Source organism: Chelon labrosus (genome assembly GCF_963514085.1).
Source record: "Chelon labrosus genome assembly, chromosome: 7".
Lineage (NCBI taxonomy): Eukaryota > Metazoa > Chordata > Actinopteri > Mugiliformes > Mugilidae > Chelon > Chelon labrosus.
The window spans coordinates 18,617,427-18,630,381 of NC_140343.1; the positions used below are offsets into that span (position 1 = coordinate 18,617,427).

At 42.3% G+C, this 12,955-nt stretch overlaps 3 protein-coding genes across 3 annotated transcripts; 2 read left to right on the forward strand and 1 right to left on the reverse strand.

Annotated features, from left to right (window-relative positions):
* The first annotated feature begins 59 nt into the window (after nucleotides 1–59).
* Nucleotides 60–1,591, forward strand: rangrf (RAN guanine nucleotide release factor). The gene is made up of 2 exons (XM_084548420.1): nucleotides 60–460; nucleotides 612–1,591. The coding sequence occupies exon 2, from the start codon at nucleotides 635–637 to the stop codon at nucleotides 1,214–1,216; it is 582 nt and encodes a 193-aa protein (XP_084404546.1). The 5' UTR covers nucleotides 60–460; nucleotides 612–634; the 3' UTR covers nucleotides 1,217–1,591.
* Nucleotides 1,592–6,776: 5,185 nt separating this feature from the next.
* Nucleotides 6,777–8,646, reverse strand: itpa (inosine triphosphatase (nucleoside triphosphate pyrophosphatase)). Its single transcript, XM_084547851.1, has 8 exons — nucleotides 8,475–8,646; nucleotides 8,187–8,244; nucleotides 8,035–8,099; nucleotides 7,875–7,948; nucleotides 7,770–7,801; nucleotides 7,522–7,634; nucleotides 7,360–7,436; nucleotides 6,777–7,138 (listed from the first exon to the last, which is right to left on the reverse strand). Exons 1-8 carry the CDS (start codon nucleotides 8,535–8,537, stop codon nucleotides 7,003–7,005), a joined length of 618 nt encoding a protein of 205 aa, XP_084403977.1. The 5' UTR covers nucleotides 8,538–8,646; the 3' UTR covers nucleotides 6,777–7,002.
* Nucleotides 8,647–8,681: 35 nt separating this feature from the next.
* On the forward strand, nucleotides 8,682–12,539 carry mettl13 (methyltransferase 13, eEF1A lysine and N-terminal methyltransferase). The gene is made up of 9 exons (XM_084547850.1): nucleotides 8,682–8,948; nucleotides 9,235–9,507; nucleotides 9,597–10,065; nucleotides 10,149–10,348; nucleotides 10,458–10,647; nucleotides 10,934–11,098; nucleotides 11,191–11,403; nucleotides 11,510–11,641; nucleotides 11,985–12,539. The coding sequence occupies exons 1-9, from the start codon at nucleotides 8,796–8,798 to the stop codon at nucleotides 12,275–12,277; spliced, it is 2,088 nt and encodes a 695-aa protein (XP_084403976.1). The 5' UTR covers nucleotides 8,682–8,795; the 3' UTR covers nucleotides 12,278–12,539.
* The last annotated feature ends 416 nt before the right edge of the window (nucleotides 12,540–12,955 follow it).

Below are 12,955 nucleotides of genomic sequence, written 5' to 3' on the forward strand. Positions count from 1 at the left end.
AAGCGAGAGGCTGCGGGAGATGTTTGACAGCGCGGGGAAATGTTTAGTTTTAGCGTCATTTTTATTCTTTACGCCGTAAATATAAAACAGAGGAATATAAAAGGCAATATGGATAACTTTTGGGCATTACTACGAATAAATGCGCAGTCGTAACCTAAATGAATTGCTGTACTGTAGGATTCGTTTATAAACAAAATATAACTCTAGATTTAAAAAAAAGACAATTATATAGCTCCTGTGTGTAAAACAGATTCAAATTTACTTAAACTAAGTTAATAACAAAAGTGTATGAATATCTACTTTTACAGTTTAGGTCCATTTTAGGTTTTAAGGCGGATGTGTGTCTCGCCTGTAGGTGGCAGCAGAGCGTTTGTCACGCAGCTAAAATTTAACACGAAGAAGAAGAAACGTTTTTACCGGAAGCGAGTGCATGTTCAGGAGAAGCAGCGGCAGGCGCGAGGTTAGTCATGTGGATGTCTATTTATTACGCCGTATTTACAGATTTACGTGTTTCTTTCTTTGTTTGTTTTTAATTCGAATCATTTTTAAGCAGAAACTGGGTGTTTAAGAGCAGCCAGTGTCTAATAGTGTTTCTTGTTGCTCCCTCTTAGCTGCTAACAGGCGTCCCTGAGAGATGCAGAGTGCAGAAGGCAGCAATGATCAGGCTCATCCTCTTTTTGGGGGAGCTCTGTCAGCTGTCATCCCCCACAGCGCCACAGACATCAGCGATCTGAGGGAAATCCCGGACAACCAGGAGGTGTTTGCCCACGCCCACACCGACCAGAGCCTGATCGTGGAGCTCGTGGAGTACCAGGGTCAGGTGGCAGACCATGATGCGGCCAGGTACCACTTTGAGGACATCGCAGGCAGCAACAAAGCTTTGGAGCCAGGTGCCTTTGAAGTTACAAGCGTTGAGGCCCTGCCCAAATCCGGACTGTCCCTGTCAGAGTGCAGCTCTGGCTGGATGCTGACCGGGACGCAGTGTGTGTCCAAGTTCAATGAAGACGCTAGGAATACAGTGACCCTTCACCTGGGTCTGTTCCGTCTGCCACAGTTTTCCACGGATGTGCTGGTAACCTTCAACGACCCACAGAATATCAGCCCCAGCAGCAGCAGTGCATCTGCTGTAGGGACACACAAACAACCATGGACGGTGCAGGACTTCCAGCGTTTGTTACAGACTCTGACTCTGCACAATCCCGGGCTGTTTGGATAAATTATCTCCTGATTATTCATAGCCTTTCTCTTAAGTTTTGGCTGAGAATAATGTAATATGTTTTGAATCCAAGCCCAGCAAAAGATTGGCGAGAGCAGTGGTCCTGCCCAGACATATTTGTTCTAGCAAATGAACTGAATTGAAAGCCAAATATCTCGTGATGTAGTCAAAGTTTCATCATCATAAATGCTTTAGAATAAGACTGTTGCAGTTTCACTGTTGTTGGATTTCCCAATTTCCCCAAGTTTCATTTGTGTTCAAAGCTTGTGTCTGAGAGATTTGAGACAAATAACAAAAGTTATAGTTACACCTGTGGTTTCTGCCTTTATATTCCCACTACATCCCGCTTTGTCCAGCCTTCGTCTATTACTCCAGTTACGTTTATATGCTACTGCAACGCTTGAGCCGGATACACAGATTGCAGGTCACTAACAAACAGTGGGGCATGCAGAGCATATATAAATCACAACCTAAGGTCTACTAAAAGTTCACTTTGTCACACCCGGCTTGTGCTACTCCTCTTCAATCTCCATATTTCTTACGGTATGGTAGTATTAACAACACAAGGGATGGCAAAGGTCACAGTAGAAGGTTAAAGGTGAAATGCAATCCTTTACACAACATCCCTCCGGAGCAGTTAAAATGCAGGTTAATACTCATGGAGCCATCAGCCCACTTTGGGTTTGGGCATAAACAGTGAAAAGTGAGAGGGCAAGTCCAGCAGGAATATGTATTAGGTCAGCTGTTTCCATCATTGCATTACAGCAGTGGCCTCATGGTAGAATACTTCATTAGTCTGAATCTTAAAAATGTCTTCATCCAAGAATGAGTCTGGTGAGATTTATGGAATAGGAAATTACCTTTAAAAAGGGAAGCTTTGAAGTCACAAGCAATCCTTTCAGACTTGAACACACTATCTAATCAAAGACATTTTCAGGTACTCTACATGTGCTTTTATTTGAAGAAAAATGGTTTTAACTTGAGTCTGCTGTTACACACACCTCATCACAGCAGGGGAATTCAGGTAAGTCTTGCATAACAAATAAAAGGAAGTACACTCTGTCCCCCCGAAGCCACATCAAACCCTCTTCATCCTCTGGTTCAACCATGATGGATTAAGATCTCATAAAGGCAGGCTTCCTTTCCTCTGAGTGGTCCCAGAGGAGCACATTCCTTCATTAACCACAGCATCACAACAGCAGGGCCTCCTTCTGACTGCATAAAATAAACATGCTGTCAACAGTTCTGTTTGTAATAAAGTCAGAAAATGTCTTTCAGACCTGATGAGGTTTTGGGAAAAGACATTTGACTTGCAGATCGTGGCAGTTTTCCTAAACATGGAAAAGTACAAACCATCTGGCCCTATCTTTCTGGAACACTGAAAACAGTCCATACAACATGTCTCAGGGGCATCGTAGAGAGAATCGTAACAGACCAATTATAGTCTCTCTGTTCATTTTGATCAATTATTACAATCTGTGGAGGCGGATAAACAAAAGAAAGAAAACATATAAATCAGATTCTCATAATCATCATTAATGGCTTAAAACATTTTATATAACCGGATATCCAAATACTAGGCAGACTCGGAGGCAATTAATTTAATTACATTTATAGAAGCAAAGGTACTCCACCTTCTGATTACTGCTCTTTCTAAAACCAGAAACTGAGAAAATCTGGCATTGTTAAAAACATACATAAAAAAATAAAAAAATAAATTGTCCTTATTTCCATTTAGTTCACAGTAGAATTTATTGTCATGTCAGAGACAATACTCAACACAGAGGGAAACAAAATTGTGTTCCTTCGGTAATATGGCACCAACATTTTATCCATCCATTTGTGCACACGCACATAGAGCAGTGAACACACTCAAAGCAATGTGCAGGGCCCCGGGAGCAGTTTGGGGTTGGGCGCCTTGCTCAGGGGTACTTCGGCCATTGATGTCGAGGGGAAGGCAGTGAGATATTAAGTATTGCAGCTGTATGAGGCGTTTTTCAAAAGAAAGCACAAAAAGAAGAGAATGGCTTTCAAATGACTGCAAGCTTAAGAAAGTAGTCAAATGAAACATTACCATTTGTAACGTTCCCAACCCCTTCTTAGGTGACATATTAAATGCTCCAGATATATTTAGGCAGTAGCAATTGACGATAACTGTGATGATTTTGAGTCGAGGAAAGAAAAAGGAGGGATGCCTTCAATGTGACGTCTTTAACCTACAGTGACCTGCCGTCTGGCGCACGTCTCTCCCATGTTCTGGTGAAAAACTTGGCTGAAGGATGAAGTGAAGTCTCCCTGATGAGAACAAATACAGCTTTCCTGTTCTCACAGCTACTTGCTACTTCCTGGAGAGCCCCCAAACAAAACTGGAGGTGTAGGCAAACAGAGGGATCCAGTGTTTTCCTGACAAAACCCCCTAACTTTCCATTTCAATAACCAGTAGCAAAAATGTCCCTGTAGAGTGTATGATTAGAAAAGCCTAATATAATTATGGATACATGAGAAGATGATTCATTGAGCACAAACACGCCAGTACATGTGCAGTGCATAAACTAGTAAACATTTGGCAACTTCAGTAAGAACAATATTTCACCGTCATGTGTCACATCTTCAGTACATCTGGGGGACATCAGTCACAGGTGTATGCATAGTTCCTGCTCGGAGACTTCCAGCTCCAGGGTAATTAATTACCCAAACTCCCTTGTTATTACCGTAGTGTTTGTGCTGAACACTCCACTCTCCCCTTCAGAGAACTTCCTCTTTCCTAATCCCCCAATTCCAGGAGCCAGTCAGGCCGCAGAGTGGTCTGCTGCTCTCATCAAGACCCTAAAGCTTATTTCTTTTTTTTTATGAATAATGCTCTTCACTTACACTGTCTTTATCATTCTTTGGAAACAAAAACACAAAATGTTGTCTCAGCAGTATCCACTTTAGAACAAAGTACAATTTTAAATTATCTGGAGGAAATGTTTCAAACTTTTGAAGCAACTGAGAATCAAAATAGCAGCATTTAATACTCATTTAGCATTTTAATCTAGAGCATGTTAAATGCTGGTTAAATGCGAATAATAAAACACACACAGACAGATCTAATTTTTTCCTTCTCTAATACACAAAACAGATACAACACAGAGAGGCCATCTAGTGCCCTCTCTGTGTTACTGTAACTCAGCCAACAAACAGATTCAACACTTTAGGAGCCCTTTAGTCAAAGTTCACCAACACACTGAGTGGTTCTTCTCATTCCACAAAGTGACATGCACCTAATGAGAAAGCTATTTCTGTCTGATGGATCCAAATCTGAATAAACCCGCTTTATCCATTCCCTTGCTTGCTGAAAACTAGGTATTTGTCTTTTGTTGGAAATATTGTGACATTTTTTAAATAAGCAATTGATTTTTGATCAAATTAAACGAACATGATTGTATTAGGTGGTGCAACATTTTGGATTTGGAAAACACTTTCTACTCCTATACTGAAAAAACAAAACAAAAACAAACAAACAAACAAACACAGCCAGAAATGACAGGAATATCAATATATTGTATAAACCAAAACTTGGGCGGCACAGTGGTGTGAGTTAGCACTGATGCCTCACGTCAAGAAGGGGCCTTTCTGTGATTCTAAAGTGGCCGTAGGGACCTGTGATAGACTAGCGACCTGTCCAGGGTGTACCCCGCCTCTCGCCCAATGACAGCCGCGATAAACCCCAAGAATTTCTTGAATCTCCAGATATCAAGACACTAACTTTGGCTCTTTCTCAATCCTCATGCGGCAAAACGTAAAAAGAAAAACAGATATTATTAGAAACATGTCAAATATGACTCACTAGATGAGATGAAGTATTTTTTTTTTAATTTGTTGATGCTTTATTTAATTGACTGAAGATGTTAATCAGCAGATGACACAATCTAAGAAGCGCCTCCTTCACGGAACTAATCAACTGGAGTAAGCTGGTCTTCTCGTGCTGTCACAGTCTTTTTTCATTCTCCAGGTTTTTCCGTGCCTGGATTACTGTGCCTTGTATCTTGTTGCTCCACCACCAGACGGGACATTTTGTCCTTCCACTGTTGTCGTTGGTCTTCTGCTTCAGGCTGGAGTGTGGGCTGCATGGCAGGTATGTTGACCGCTTTGGCAGCCACTTCAGGAGCTTCAGCAGGTGTTTCAGGTGCCAAGGAAATCACATTGGGAGTTTCAACAAGTGCCGTGAAAGCGACAGTAGGTACTTCAAGTGCTGCGGCAAGCTGAGGAGAACCAGTTGGTCTTAGTTGAGGTTCATCAACTTTTTTGGAAGTTCCAACAATTAATTGCGTTGATGTGAGAATCAGCTTGGGAGCAACAACAGGTATCTTGCAACATTCAATATGTGCTTCATGATCTTTAGCGGGTACTTTAGGTGCTGCACCAAGCAGTTCAGGAGAAGCAGAAGATCTCTCGAAAGCGTCATCAGTTCTTTTTGGAGCTTCATTGTGTGCTACAAGTCCAACAGGTACTGCGATAGTCAGCTTGTGACCTATAAGAGGTACCTCACAAGCTTTAGTGAGTACTTCTGGTCCTTCAGCAAGTTTTTCAAGATCCCCAACGGGTATTTCAGTGGCTGCGATGGTTAGTTCAGGAGCTTCCACTGGTACCTCACAAGCTTCTGCAGAAACTTCTGGTTTAACAGCAAGTTGCTCAGGAGAAGCATCTGATCTTTCTGGACCCTTTTTTCAAGTGGTACAACAGGTATTTCAGTTGTTGGGACGAGCAGCTCGGGCGCTTCCACTGGTACCCCACAAGCTTCAGCAGAAACTTCTGGGGCTACAGCAAGAAGTTCAGGAGAAGCAGGAGGAACTTCAGGAGCTTTAGCTGCTATTTCAGGCGCTGTGGCACTTTCTTTGCGTGCTTCAGACTGTACTGAAATGGTAATTCAAGGCATCTGTATTTGCTCTAGAGATGCACCGGATCCTGATTTTTAGGATCCTGCCGGATACCGGATCCACTGCTTAAGATCCTGCCGGATCCGGAACCGGATCCGGATCCTACTCCGATCATCAGCTTGTACATTATAATGCAGTAAAACAGCGGAGATGTTGAGTACACTTTAACGTTTTTACCTCGAGACAAACTTTGACAGCAAAGCGTGCATATCGCATGACTTGAATCTCCCTCTACCAGTTTAAAGTACTGCCACACAGCACTTTTTCGGCTCCCTGCTTCCATTTCCGACGAGGACTGCTAACACAATGTAGTGGATGGCTTCTCTAAACATTAACCGCGTAATCACGTTCTTCCGGGTCCGGATCCGGTTGCCACGCTAGGTATCCGGCAGTAACCGGACCCCATAAAAACGCCATTATCCGGCCGGATCCGGATCCGGAACCTGGATCCGGTGCATCTCTAATTTGCTCCTTCTATTTATTAAATTAATGATGACAGTTTTAGCTTTAAATATGTTGCCAGCACACCTATTATTACTAGAACATTTTAGAAAGAGGACAAGATGTTGTTTCAGTGCTGTAACAGGCTCTGTTACTCTAAAAACAGAATAATGTCCACAAAGAAAGGTGAATTTGTTTACAATTAAACATGAAGTTTATTTTTATTTTTTTTTAAAAAGGAAACAGATATTATACAGCAACTTTTCCACTGCAGACCCTGCAAGCACATGTTGTGATCAAAAATCGGCCAATAAAAAAAATTTCTTTGTAATCAAGAGTATCCCTTGCCTTTTCAAATCTGATGACGAGACATTTGAAACATTATTGCCGCAGATTCAGAACTTGCTGGTGTCCCAAGGGGATACTTTAATCTTCCTGCTCTTTCTTCTTCTTGCTCTGTGGCGAGGCATTGTTGATTTTAATGAAGTGCTCAGACATGGCAGCCAGTGCCCGGTAGCGGTGAGAGATTGAATTCTTTATCTCTTTGGGTAGCTCAGCATAGCTGCAAGAGAATTTAAAATTTGCAGTTAGTACAAATGTTTTCTTGATACGAAGGTAAAATTATAGAGATACTTATCTATATGAATATGCATGAATATTCCAGGTGTACAGCATAAGCTAGACAGGATCTTGTGGTTTAGTGTATTTAATTTTCACATAGACAGTGTGTAAACCTCTGGCTCCTCCTTGTGGTATGTAGTGGAAATTTTAAACAGTGCTTACGTTTTGTCATATCCGTCTGGCTGGAAACATGGATCCCATCCAAAGTCTCGAGGCCCTCTCGGTTCAACTATGCACCCCTACAATGTCCACAAAAATGTCAATAAAGAATACAAACGCACACAAACAACCAAAACTCTGGGTCTAAGAGAGATATATTCTGACCTCTGTTTTCCCTCTGAAGAGTTGTACGGGTTCATCTTTCCCAGGACAGAAAGCAAAAGTGCAGAGTGCCCACGCTGATTTATCTTCAAACCCAGCTAACAGTTTGTGCAAACCTTAAACATAATGTCGAATAAAAATAAATATTAAAAAACATTAAAAGCTAGACAGCTCCCAAAGTTTATTTTTCTCATGCAGCTCAACATAACTTTGATCAAAAAGTCATACAAAGCTACTGTTTCATTACTTACCTTCGGGCTTGAGTTTATCAAGAAACCATTTGCTGCAAAACAAATGTTTTTAATTAATTAAGGTATGTAATAGTAAAATAGCTCAGAAGAAGTTATTGTACTTACATGTAAGGGCCAGGCAGTCCCCCCAAAGCCCCAAAACACAAGCAGGTGTCCTCTACTATGACTGGCCCATCAATCTACAGGAAATGAACAAAAAGTACTTGTTTATTGAGTCATCTGACTCTCATACTGTACAAATTTGTGCAGTGACAACATACTGTACCTGCCGTGCCGCCTCCTTACACTTTTGTATGGAAATCTCATCTGGCTCTCCCTGATATTCAGGCACTGGATAAAGAATATATTGCATGAGAAATGATTCCATGGACAGCAACATTTATCATTAATTATACTTTTATTAATAGTAATACTCACAGTCAATCTTTTTTGACACCAGTTTGTAGGGAAACTTGTCTCCCAGAATCTGAATGACCTGATGGATGTCACCAAAGAGAGAGAAAAGCACAAATAAAATATTTGGCTAACGAAAAAAAAAGTTCACTGAAATGAATTACAATCTGTTTAAACGGCTATATTTAGCAAGCAGTGTCCCAGGACAACATAAAGGCAGTAAATGCACGTATTCTGCTGGAAATGGCCTGGACAGCTCAACACAACCGTGAGCACACAACCTGTCTCACACACAACATGTGTGATTCTTACCTCTTCGAGTTTCTTTGCGTTTCCAGTCACGAAGACCACAGACCTTCCCGCGGGAACAGCCATGATGCATAAAACCCGGAGGACTATCGGACCGAGCACTTCCGGCTCATCGGCGGCCAATAAAATCAGCTCATAGAGCCTCAGCGAATCACCGGACAGGATATGGCCCCGCCCATGAATTATTCACCAATCAGCGAGCCGTGCTGGCAGGAAAGTTGTCCGGGTCGAAAAATAAGTACTAAGTGCCATGTGGAGAAGTGGTTGCAAACATACCACCAAGCAAAACACTTTTTTTGACAGCTGTAACCACCGCAGCCGAGAATGAGTCTTTTACCTCGCACCGCCGAGGAGTTCAGCTCTGCTGGGTACTGGGAGAGGTTTTTTAAGAAGCGCGGAGAGAAAGCTTTTGAATGGTATGGAGACTACAACAAACTCTGCGGCGTGCTGCATAAATACATCAAAGTTCAAGATAAGGTAAAGTGGGATATGCAGGGGTTTAGCGTTACACTGAGCACCAGGATCGTTACACTTATGTGTCACCATGAGATACATTTCAATGCAGCTGATCAGCTGGCCAGTTTGTATTATCCATTCACGTTCTGCTAACACGTCTGGTTCAGAATTTCTTGCTTTGTTAATTCAACTTAGTTTTATTTATATAGCACCAGTAACAGTTCAAATTGTCTCAAGATGCGTTTCAAAACCCAGAGCCTGAAATCACACTGCTTAGGTAAAAGTGTGTTGTCCGTCTGTGTTGCAGGTGCTGGTGGTTGGTTGTGGTAACTCTGAGTTGAGTGAACAGCTCTATGATGTTGGGTACAAACATCTGATCAATATAGACATCAGTGAGACAGTAGTGACCAACATGAACCAGAGAAATGCTGAACGCAGGCCGGACCTCACCTTCCATCAGGTGGATGCTACGCAGACTCCATACGAAGACTGCAGCTACCAGGCTGTTCTGGACAAGGGCACCCTGGATGCCATGGCCTCTGAAGAAGAAGGCGCTCTGGCCAAGAACATGCTCACTGAGGTGAGGAACCAGTTGAGCAGGGTGTCCATAGGCAATAAATAATCAGTGCGCCTGTTTGTATTGTCACTGCACTGTCCTTGTGTTTGCAGGTGAGCCGTGTGCTATGTGTCGGAGGGCGGTACGTCTGTGTGACGCTGGCTCAGGAGAAAGTCATCAAGTTGGCTGTGGAGCACTTTGTCCAGCTCGGATGGGCCGTGAGGCTGCACTGCCTGCAGGAGGAAAGAGGGAAAGAGGAAGACTCCTTTGCTCTTCCTGTTTTTGTTCTAGTTTGCACGAAGTTCCGGCAGCCCATGCCCACGCCCATTCTTGAGATGTGTCTCGGAGAAGACGGAGCCCCTGTCCGTCACGCGCAGGTTTTAGAGCTGTTGTCAGCTGTGAAGGAGCATCAGTCCTACTCTGTCTTGAGAAAGAAGCTCCGGACAACCACTGACGCAAGCTCAAACCTCTCACTCACTCTCTGCCACGCCAAGACCGGCCTTCCCAGATACACTCTCACTGTACAAGATTGTCCACCAGGTGCCAAGGTGCCAAGATCCAACCAGTTTGCTATATTTATTGGTAAGCTCCTCAGTCATCTCAACATGTTTCTGCTTTCCTTGTGTTCCTTCCTATTGCCTGATTCCATCTGCTTGTTGTATCAGTGCCTCAGGGGAGTGAGACGGCTTGGCTGTACAGCTCCGGTGAGGGACGACGGCAGCTAGCAGCCAGTGCTAACTTTCGGCGCCTGGTTATTGTCGCAATGCACAGGAATCAGGAGTACACAGACATGCAGTCTGTCCAGTCTGAACTCTCGCCAATGGTGATGGACCTGGCTCCTCCGGGGATGCCAGTCAACCAGCAGGTAAGCACACATAAGAATTCCTGTTTTTAAAAGTCTCTTTGAAACAATAAAACACTTTACCAAAATAAGAGCATCGCTACATTCATTGCTGCTCACTGTCCTTCTCTAGGTGCCATTTCTGTCAGTGGGAGGAGACCTTGGTTGGCGGGAAGAGGTGGCCAGTGGTGTGAGTCAGCTGAGTGGGCAGTACTGTGTGGAGAATGTGAAAGGAGAAGATGGAGAGCTGTATCGCAGACTTGTGTTCCTGTCCAACGCTGCACTTATTCAATCAGAGAGCCGCCTTGTTGCATTAAGTACTGGTAATTTCTTTTTGCTTCCTCTTTTCTTTCAGTTTATTTAATGAATATTTTGAACGACCTCATTAAAACCTGTTATTAATACATCAAGCACAACCAACAGTGCACGCAGTGAACATGCAACATATGAAGATTTAGTTTTTCAGTTTCAGCACAGACCAACAAGAATTAAAAAAAAAACAATGAAAAGGTAAAAGTAGTATAATGACTTTATTTACAGCATATAGTGACAGTAGTTGTTCATTATAATGTCAACAGGTAAATTAAATGAGTATTTGTGCCCCTGCAGCGTCAAGTCATAAAAAGAAGAACAAAAAGAAAGGCAAGGCAGCGGCTGCTCCAGTAACATCCTCAAACTCTCTGACCGTGGACAGCGGCTTCCTCTGCTGCTCTCACCATGAGGTTATGGTGGCTGGTCTCGCTATGCTTGGGGTGGGAACGCCACAAAACAAAGGTGTGTGTCTGTGGTAGATCAGAACGGCAAGAGGAAGAACTTTGCGTAAAATATCTTACTTTACCTATTTCCTGCTGTATTTTCCTTCTTAGATGTCCCAGTGTCAGTGCTCCTGGTGGGACTTGGAGGAGGAGGCCTGCCCCAGTTTTTGCGGGACTTTGTGCCCAATGTAACTGTTGAGGTCGTAGAACTGGACCCTGTTGTGCTGGAAGTGGCACAGAAATGGTTCGGGTTCCAACCAGATGATTGTTTAACTGTCACTCTTGGTGACGGCCTTGAACGCATCTGTGCCCTGGAAAAAGAAGGTAAGTGGAAGAGCGGAACCGAGGGCGATTAAAAGTAAGGCTACAAGTCTGTAAATATATCAACTGTACAGAAAAGTGACTGTGGCTTTTTTTTTCCCCTTTGAAGGTTGTCGCTCGTTTGATGTCATCATGTTCGATGTAGACAACAAAGATAGCACTTTGGGTATGAGTTGTCCTCCAGCTGCTTTTGTAGAAACCCCCATCCTGCAGAAAGTTTGCAGCCTGCTAACTCCCAGAGGTACAGAATGATTAATCACATCTTTATTTGTCTTTATGTGTTTGAGTCTTTTATGCAGTAAGTGAAACAATGACGAGAAATGTGCAAGGTAAAATAAGATAACGTTTAATTCATCCCACAGTATGCACAATGCCTCATGGTAAATTGATTTGACACATAAGCAAATAAATAATCAAGTACACAAACTGATAAACAACCATACTTACAGCAATCTCAGTCCACATGTAGAACATATTGTTTGCTGTTGTATATTTTGTTACAGATGGTCTATCAGAATCATGTATTTATTCTTTTTTTTTTTATATATATATGTATATTTTCTGCCTTTATCTCTCCCTCGCAGGTCTGTTCATACTGAACCTTGCATGTCGTGACCCAGCCATGAGGAAAACCGTGCTTGAGCGTGTGAGTGCCGTGTTTCCCACCATCCTCTCTCGAAAGATTGAAGAGGAGATCAACGAAGTCCTTCTGTGCTCTCGTGGAGAAAAGGAGACATCAGATGCCGCCCGCATCCTCCCAACTTTGGGCCAGTCAGCCAAGAATTTACAGAGCGCACTGTGCTCCAACAGGACTGAACCCCACCGCAAGCCACACATAGACATTTCAGAGCTGTTAAAAGAAATCAAAGTGGAGTGAAGTTTGTTTGTGACCAAGGGGAGGTTTGACTTTAACTGTGTGGAAAGACTGCCTAGAGCAGTATGTGGAAGAAAATGAAATGGTACCTGTGCTGTACCTTCACCCATTCAATGCAGTTTAATGAAAAGCATATTAATGTATAACATACACAATCATAAGTAAAGACCGTTTTATCTTTACATCTTAATGGAGTTGTTCTGCAAAATAGAAAGGAAATAATGAATCGGTATGTCACAAAAATGTAAAAAAAAAAATACAAATTTTTGAGAATGTTAATCTTTCTGACAATAATTGGACTCTTGAAATAGTAAGTACCTCAAAATAATGATTAACTTTCTGAAAATATGATAATAATGAGGAAATATTCTCACAATGAGTTAGTATCTTAAAATAATGTATTACTGTCTCACTTATTTTCTTAAATCGAGGATAAACTTTCTCACAATAATCAGAATCTTGGAAATAAAGAATAAGTATTTCACACAATATCGAAAAATACCTCAAAATAGTTATAATCTCATAAATGATGAGTTAATATGTTAAAGTAGTCACTTAGCTACTCAAAACAGTGACAAAATTCCTCACAATAATAAGATGGCATCTTGAAATTAGTGAAGCAACCTTTTTCTCTGTCAGTTTCTCCTTAGTTTGAAACAGAACCCCATTATATTAGGTGTG